The sequence below is a fragment of the Cenococcum geophilum genome (genome assembly GCF_001692895.1).
Source record: "Cenococcum geophilum 1.58 unplaced genomic scaffold K441scaffold_26, whole genome shotgun sequence".
Taxonomy (NCBI): Eukaryota; Fungi; Ascomycota; class Dothideomycetes; order Gloniales; family Gloniaceae; genus Cenococcum; species Cenococcum geophilum.
Window position 1 is genome coordinate 1,752,049 of NW_027137584.1, and position 9,604 is coordinate 1,761,652.

Here is a 9,604-nt window from a genome sequence, read left to right on the forward strand (position 1 = left end):
TAGTAGGCCTTTTTAACTTACGCTTCTTCTTCTTCTCCCTATCTAACGTTGGGTTGCGATGTGCCTATATAAGATATGCGTATAGGGGGTATATAGTATCTAAGTAGTTTTAGATAAATCGCCTATAGAAGTTAGCAAAGCTAAGGAAGACCTAGATATCTCTATAGGACTTAGGCTTAGGCCATTCCTTAATAGCTTTTACGCGGTTAGGGTCTATTATAATACCCCTAGGGGTAATAATAAAGCCTAGGAACTTAACGTTCTTAATATAAAAGATACATTTTAATAGTTTGGCGTATAGGCCCCAAGCGCAAAGCTATCGCAGTACCTACTTAACGTGCTTAACGTACTTATCCTTATTATTTAAGTAAATAAGAATATTATCTAGGTAAACTACGTAAATAGTATTTACTAGGGTTTCTAGAGCTTTATTAATATAGCTCTAAAAAGTTATAGGGGCGTTAATAAGACTAAATGGCATTACTAGGTACTTAAAGTGACCATAGCGTATCTTAAATGCGGTCTTTTATTTGTCTCCCTTTTTAATATAAATTCTATAGTATATATTATAAAGATCTAGCTTTATAAATATCTTTATATAGTTAAGCCTATTAAAGAGCTCGCTAGCCAGCGGTAAGGGGTACCAATTTTTAATCATAATCTTATTTAGGCGTCTATAGTTAATATATAGCCGCATTATACCGTCTACTTTTAGCATAAAGAGGATAGGCGCTCTAGTAGGCGACTTACTAGGCCTAATCTAGCCCTTTTTAAGAGCACTGTCTAGGTACTCTTATAAGATCTATAACTCTTTTTATAAGAGGTTATAGAGGGGCATTTATAGTAGCGTCTTACCTTCTTCTAAGTTAATTATATAGTTATACTCAGAGTTCTACAATAGCATGCTTACTAGCTTATTAAAGAAGACATTAATTTCCTCCTTATATACCTTTAGTAGGCCGGGGGCTATAGAAGTTAAAGCGACTATTATATAGTAGTATGCTTCTAGGAGCTAGTGAAGAAAAGGGTATAGCTAATATGCGTTTTATAGATATACTCGCATAAAGAGTGTATATAGCTCTACTGCAGTATACTTAATAGTTTTAGGGTTTTAATTACCTCCCCCTTATATATAGGTGATCTACGCTAGCACTAAAGGGTCTTTATAGGTACTCGCTGCTAGTAACAGTAGGTCCTTTACTATGTTTATAACCAGTATTTCTACGTCTAGAGGGTTTGTATAGGTATTTGCTGCCAGTAATAACAGGTCCTCTATTATATTTACAACCGGCATAAAAAAGGAGTCTTCTAGCTATAGTAAATAGACTATTTTACTAGCCTTAATATCTGCTAAGAAAGCGTTAAGGGTAACTATTTAGAGGCGTTTAGGGTCTAAAGTGCCCTAGATAAACTATCTAGAACGAAAGCTAATTAATAAATTGTTAGGACGCCAAGGTCCTTAGGGTATATAGTAATATAATAACAGTAGCGGGATGCAAAGAGTATCTGGTTCTTAATAAAGTAGAACTATAGAACTAAATTCTGCTATTCTCTAATACAGGGCGACTACGTTTTATAGGCGCCTTGCCTGCGCCTCGCCTGCGCTAAGCTAATTACGGCTAGTGCGTCTCTATAGCCTAACAGTTACCCCCCCCTTCTTAAGCGGCTGTCTTTAGCCGACGCTATTATATAATAGGAGCACTATTATTGTCCTTCACTAAATAAGAAGTGTGCAATAAAATTTAAGTAAATTGGATAAAGTGTAAATAGGATAATAGGATAATAAGACAATAGAACGCTAGGGCCTTAGCGAGATCTATAAAGGTAGGAGTTCCCACTAAGGTAGGATACTAGATTTCCCTTCCCATTTAATTTCAATTTATTTAGCTTACGACTCGCCCCCTTCCTAACTTCCAATTAATTATAAATCGCAAGCGTAGCGCCACCAGTCCGCCTATTGGCGAGCCTTCCGTAAGTATTCTTTATACTAGCTTATAGCTGTCGTTAACCCTACTAGACGCCGTCTAAGCTTCCTTATTATTTATAAGGTGCTCCCCTAACCTTACTTAAACTAATTTACCTTTACTACGCTAAGCGCGTAGCCACCACTAGGTGGGCTACTTACGGTAAGTAGGCTAACCGTAATTACGGGTACTGCTAATAACTAAATAAGTCATGCCAACTAGTAAGTTTAAGTGCGTTAGTTTAGGTTCTAATAGCTAATAAACTAGGTCCCTAAGGCCTTCTATAGCCGCCTAAATAAGCTACTTACCCTTATTAATAGGGCTAAGCGCTAGCGGGTTACTAGCGGAGACACAGCTAACCTTAACGCTTACGTTACTGCCGCCTAGAAGTCCTTTATAAAGGATATTAAGGCCTTAGTGCGTATTAGCGCTAAGTATAGTCTCTACTAGCGCCTAAAGGGTAAAGACTTTCCTTTACTCTAAGTGTAGGAATTATAGGCTATCTGTTATACTCTTAAAGGAATTCTTAATGTAATATACGCTTTAGTACGTATTATAGCGTAGGTGTTTTACCGTTATAGCGTATACTAATAGTACCTATAGGCTAATATGCCTCCTATTATAAGGGATAAGGAAGAGGATAAGGGTAAGGAGGATAAGGAGAAGGGAAAGAAGGAGGATAAAAAGGAGGGAGAGGAGAAGAATAAGGAAGGAGGGGAGGAAAGGGAGGATTTAATAGAGCTATAGAGTATCTATATTTCTATTAGCGTACTACTATTACTCTACTATCGTTCCATTGTCGCCCCGCTAGTAGGGCATAATTTTAATTATAATTAAAAGTTTTTTATTTTCTTACCTACTTTCTTTTCCGTTTACCCCTTAGGGTAAAGTAACTATTATACGTCTCCTTTGCGTCCTTATTAATGTCCTCTACTAGGACCTATTTATTATATTCTTTTAGCTAGCCTTTTTACTTAACTAGGTACTATAGGGTTTAATTATATCTTTTTCTTCTATATACTTCTTTTACCTTATATTAATCCTCTTAGTTTATTTAATTATTTATCTTAATAGGCCCTAATAGAGGGTCTTTAGTAGTACCCTTATATTATTTATATAGCTCTAGTAAGCTAATATAGAATACTAGGTAGATATAGTAAGATATAGGTAGATATAGTTAGTATACTTACTTTCTAACTAGTTTAGCTATACTAAAAGGTCCAATAAAGCGTGCTATAAGTTTCTTACTTAGCCTTTTTAGTTTAAGGTTTTTAGTTAATAGTAAAACTAAATCCCCTACTTTATATACCTATAGTTAATAATAACAATTATAGTATTTTGCCTATGCCTTAGCGGCGTACTTCTAGCGTTTTACTAACGCTTTACGTTTAAGGGATATTCTTTTAATCCTCTTAAAGGCGGCTAAAATAGAGCTACTATTATCCGCCTAGACCTCATATTCTAAATATAGGTAAAACTTATAGTAGACATAGAACGGGCTTATACCTATTATGCTATATTTAGTATTATTATAGGCGAATTTAGCTAGCAATAAATGGCCTACCTAGTTACTCTACTTTTTATTATAAAATACACGGAGGTAATACTCTAAGGTTTAATTCTGGCGTTTTATTTACCTATCTATTTATAGGTAAAAGGCCGTACTTAGCCTATATTTTATCTTTATAGTAAAGTATAGCTCCAACTAGAACTTACTAGTAAAGATACTACTGTAATTAGATATAATCCCCCTAGGGGCTTTAAAATAGCGTACTATTTTATTAAAAAAGAGATCCGCGAGTTCGGTTATAGTAATAGTTTTTACTATAAGTAGATATAAGGCCATCTTAGTATAGCGGTTAACTATTATATATATTACGTTATATACCTTATTACCTTATTTACTAGGCAGTAGGCCTATAATAAAGTCTATTATAATCTCCTACTACGGCTAGTCTGGGTAAGGTAGCGCTTAAAGCTCACTATAAGGGCAATATTAAGGCATATATATACGCTAGCATAGATTATAGGTAGAGATATAGTTTATAACGTCCGTAGTTATACTAGGCTAGTAGTACTTACGCAAGAGTAAATCTAGGGTCTTTTTCTTACCGAAGTAGCTAGCTAGGGTATTATCGTGATAGATTTATAGAAGCTTTATATAAACTACTAGGTCTAGGGGTATATATAACCTCCTATGGTAATAAAGTAGTCTAGTAGAATTAAACTGCTACACTAGCTTTCAGTAGGCGCGTTAACAGCGTCTTATAGTATCTATATTATTGCTGCGCCTTTATAGTATAAAGTTATTTTTAGTCTGGAGTCCTTTAATAAGCTTAATAACGGTTTCCGTACTAGACTTATAAGCACTCTCTTAAGTACTAGCTTCTTTAACTTAGGTCCTTATTATACGCTGCTTAACGGCATACGTATAGGTTGCCTAGTTAAACCGTAATACTATATAGCCCAAGCATACCGCCGTTAGGTCGCTGGCTTATAGCCGTAGAAATAATACCTTTATAGAAGGCTCGCTTTCTTATACACCTAATAGGACTTTTATTTTAGGTTAATAGCCCTATATTCCCAAAGTCCTTTAGAGCAGTAGTAGTATAGTATCTTCTTTTAGCGGACGCCCTGCGCCTAGGGGTTGCCTTAATAGCGCGTCTATAGGGTTTATTTTTCCCACCCTATGCTTAATTATAAAGTTATAGGCAGCTAATGCTATAGCCTATCTAGCTTGCCGTCTATTAAGGGCTTTTACTTTTATAAAACCCTTTAAATTATTATAATCTGTAAGCACTTCTAGGCAGCTTAATAGCCCCTTAATATAGTGTCTCCAATGCTTAAAAGCCTCCATAATAGCTAGTAGCTCCTAATTATAGGTCTTATAATTACGCTTTACTAGTAAAAGCTTCCTAAACTAAAAGGCTATTAGATGCTAAAGGCTATCTTTAAACAGCTATAATATAATTACTGCTAGGCCTTATATAGAGGCATTAGTTTCTAACTGGGTTAGTAAGCCTAGCGTATAGTATTACAGAAGCGGTGCCGTTGTAAAGGCGTCGTAGAGCTAGCGTATTGCCTACTCCGCCTCTTCTAGCTAACTAAAAGGCTTAGCTTTACGGCCGTTCTTTACTCCCTTAAGGAGATTAGTAATAGGCTTTATAATAATAGAGTACTTATAAATAAACCGGTAATAGAAGTTAGTAAAACCTAAAAATACCTAGATATCCCTATAGGATTAAGGGCTCTCCTACTTAGTAATAGTTTCTACCTAGCTAGGATTTATTACTACGCCTTTAGGACTAATAATATATTTTAGGAACTTAACCTTTTATACGCTAAACCTACACTTCTTAAGGTTTATATATAGTTAATATTGTTATAACCTACGTAGCACTTCTAGTACGTAGCGCTAGTATTCCTTTAGATTTTCCGAGAAAATTAGAATATTATTAAGGTAGACTATATAGAAGATATCTACCAGTCCTAATAAGGCTTAATTAATATAGCCTTAAAAGGTTACTGGTCCGTTAGTTAACCTAAAAGGTAAAACTAAATACTTAAAGTAGCTATAACGCATATAGAACGCTATCTTTTACTTATTGCCCCAACGGATATAAAGGCGGTAGTACGCATTTGTTAGGTCTAACTTAGTAAAGATTTTAGAACCTACTAAGCGGTCTAAGGTCTTACTAATTAATAGTAGTACGAGATAATTCTTATTATTACCTTATTAAGGCCTCTATAGTCTATATAGAGCTACAGCTTCCTATCTTTTTTAGGTATAAATAGGATAGGTACCCCTATAGGACTAGTACTTAGTTAGATCTAGCCTTTAGCTAAGGCGTTATCTAAGTACTCCCTTAGTACCTCTAGCTCCTTAACTAAAAGGTTATAAAGCGGTCTATATAGGACCTCCTATCCCTCTTCTAGGTTAATAGTATAGTCGCCCTAGTAGTATTAGGGTAGCTTTCCTGCTTCCTTATATAAGAAGATATCGCTAGCTTTTTTTAACTATAGGGAAAAGACTAGTAAGCTATTGTCGTCTTATTTACTAGGTATTAATCCAGTAATTACTAAAGCAAAGACCTTAGATTCCTTTTAGAGAGACTCTATAAAACCCTTAGGGGTTTATAATAACAGGAATAAGCTATCTAGCTTCTATTACTACACCTTCGCCTTATAGTTAATAAAAAGTCGGGCCTTCTTTAACCCCGGCATACCTAGGGTAATAAGGGGGGATATATTAGCCATTCTATAGCAGATAAGGGTTACTTCCCTAATCCTACCCTAACTATCCTTTATTTATAATAGTACCTTATAGGCTTTATAGTAATATACCTAAGTTTTATTTAACTAGAAGTAGGTAGGCAATTCTACGTCTAGTATTTTAAAGTTACACTCCATTATAAATTGCTAGTTAATTACATTTACTTTAGTACCGATATTAAGCATTACTAAGGTCTCCTTCTAGATTTGCTTAGAAAGGACTTTACTTAAAATAGTAATAGCTTCCTTATAATTTAGTAGGAGCTTACACCTTATGGCTATAAGAAGGTCTAAGGGCGCTTATCTTTTTTTAGTATAGAGGTAGCGTTTATACTGCTTAGCAGTAGTTAATTCCGTTATAGCTCTTTATATTATCGCTATTAATATTCTAGCTGCCTATATTTTAAGTAGTTTCCTTTAGGCTAAGTTAAACCCCTAGCGGTATTACTTCGCCCCGCTATTAAGTCGCTAGTGGTAGTTTTAGAGTCTGCTTTCCCTAAGTTACCTAACTAGGTAGTCTTTATATTTAAGTTCGCGGCGCGCCTATTGCTTCTACCCTATAGGGCGCTTACGCTCTTCTAGTTCTCCTTTAGTAGGGCAGCTAGGGAAACTAGCTAGTCTTAAGTTTAAGGGAATTCTTAATAGTTAGTAATAGCAACCTATAGCTTTAGCCGCAGCTTCGCGAATAGATATATTATTAGATGCTTTATATTATAAGAAGGATTAATTTACGCTTCTAAGGAGGTTAAGTAAGCAGTAAACTTATTTACTAGTTAATTAGTTCGCTATATTGCCTTCGCGTAGGTTAGGGCTATATAGAGTTTTTAATTAATAGGACTTTTAATCTAGTTAAGTAGGAATTCTATAAGCTCCTCCTAGGTAAACTATATATTTAAATAGTCATCTTTATACTATAGCTAAAGGGTTTAGTTGGTCCCCTTTATATATTATATAGTAAACGCGACTTTAGTATCCTTATCTATAAAGCCATTGCGCTCTAGGTAAAACGCTAGCTTTAAGCTATTACGGAAGTCTTAGTACTTTTATATAGACTTACTATAATATAGAGCAATCTTCTCTATCTTAATGGCCTATTTTAATAGAGCGCCTAATATATTAGTAGCCCTCCGCTTAAGACTTAAATGCATTAGGCTACCCCCTAAGTACTCTAATAGGATTGTTTAAGGTTATAAAGATAGGTTAGGAACGGGAGTTAATATTACCTTACCGCGTTAATACCGTCTTAGCACTTTTACCTCTTTTTTAAGCAAGTGTAGTTTTCTTTACTCTAGGAGTTATAGCTTCTTATTCTCTAGCCGTTGTATTTCTTTCTATATATCCCCTTTACCTATAGCTTTTAGTTCTATCTAGGATAATATAGGTTCGCCTATATTATCCTAGGGCCGATTCCTAAACTTAGTAGTACCCATTACACTAGTACGCCTACGTCTCGCCATTAGGTTAATAGGCTGCGATATAGTTAATAAATATAGGTCGTCTTCTTAACAGAGGGTTGCCGCTATGTAGTCGTGGCCTTCGCAGACCACTGTGTTATTAGGCTACTACCCCTAAAAAGGGATAAGAATTTAGTACTATTAGGACGCCAAGGTCCTTAGGGTATATAGTAACGTAACAACAGTAGCGGGATATAAAGAGTATCTGGTTTTTAATAAAGTAGAACTATAGAACTAAATTCTACTATTCTTTAATGTGGGGCGACTACGTTTTATAGGCGCCTCGCCTGCGCCTTGCCTACGCTAAGCCGGTTACGGCTAGTACGTCTCTATAGCCTAATATAAATCTACTTCCGCGAGCTAATCCCATTTAAGAATTATATCGTAACTATTAGATAAGCCGCCCTAAAAGGTCTGCAGGCCAATAGTGCAAAAGATACCCTAAAAGTCGCTAGTAGTAACTATTAGATTATAAGTATCTTAGATTATTATCTAGTTACTATTAAGGAAATGTATAATAGGTTTACGTAAATATAACGCGTAGCGTATAGGCAGGTTAAACCTATAGACGATATCTTAATTAATAAGGTTAATTTAGTACCTCTTATTATATAAAGCACGTAGGCGGACTTCGCCTTAGGGCGTATCTATTATAACGTATACTATAATCCGTTTCTTCTCTCCCTTTATATTAGGCCCTAGTTGCAGTTAAAAGAGATACGCTACTAGGGCTTTAGGTTTTCTAAAGCCCAAGCTAACTTCTCTTTATTAGCCTACTTTTAGTATTCCTTATAGTAGCCGCCTATAGTCCTTTAACTCGCCTATATAGCACTAGCGTTTAAGGGGTCCCCTAAGCTATCCAGCTTTTAGGTAGTCTCCCTAGGAGTTTACTTAGAAAAGCGCCGCCCTTTTTAGGTTCTATTCCCTAAGCCTAACTCTACGGAGCCTATACTGCGACCGCGCTTTATACGCAATAATTTACCGCTACCACTTACGCGATCTTCCGTGAGTTTTATAGTATTAAGCAATTACTCTATACAGCGGATTTCGCTAAAGAGGTCTTTAGCGGTTTTTATCCGTTAGGCGAAGTTCTGGCAGAAAAGCTCTGCTTATAGGTAGGCTAGAAGATATAAGAACCAAAAGTCTACCTATTATTTAGGATTAATAAAAGGGGTATATAAGAAGAGGTCCTTTAAGCTATGTATATGGGCTAGAAAGACATCAAATCTTTAGTTTTCCTTTATAATAGCTATATAGTATATTATAGTGTTATTAAAGCGTCTTACTATAGGGTTTCTAATCTAGTCTTAGACTATAGTCTTAAATTCGTCCTATAGTAAAGGACCTTTATCCTTAGTACCTAACCGGCAATAAACTAGTTAGGTAATTATCTTCTTTTTTATAAGACCTTTAATGGCCTAGCAAGTACGTCGCTTATAGTTATAGTTAGCGTTATTAACCTCGAATTGGTTCTTAACTGCGGCAATCCACCGGTTAAAATACTATTAAGTAGTACCGCTAATATTAGGTAGTAACTTCTTAACTAGGGCGTTGAGATTTATTTAGCGTATGCGTTCGCTATATAACTTATACTCTTTACTAAAGAGGCGACAAAAGGGCTTTATTAAATTAATAATACTCCATAAGTTGGCTATTTTCTTAGCTAGCTTATCTAGCTCCTTTATATTAGCGGTATTATATAAGACGCTAGTAACCTTACTAAGCTCCTATTAAGCCTAAGTATATAAGTTAAACTGGCTCTTTGGCGCCGAAAAAACAGGCCGGAATGCGCAAGCCTCATCAGCTGATGTAAATAACAACAACAACATACACTAAGCGGCTGCATAATTGTAGAAGAGCTAATGGGCAGATAACCCAGTATTAAATGTATATTGTTTTGTTTTGTGGCGTTAA

The 9,604-nt window shown here is 35.5% G+C and overlaps 1 protein-coding gene across 1 annotated transcript; it reads right to left on the minus strand.

Annotated features, from left to right (window-relative positions):
- Window positions 1-220: 220 nt before the first annotated feature.
- K441DRAFT_456204 (uncharacterized protein) lies at window positions 221-436 on the minus strand (the record flags this gene model as incomplete). Its single annotated transcript, XM_067641739.1, has 2 exons — window positions 221-316; window positions 338-436. Coding segments are annotated over 2 exons (195 nt in total), but the record flags the coding sequence as incomplete, so codon positions are not given.
- Between the last annotated feature and the right edge of the window lie 9,168 nt (window positions 437-9,604).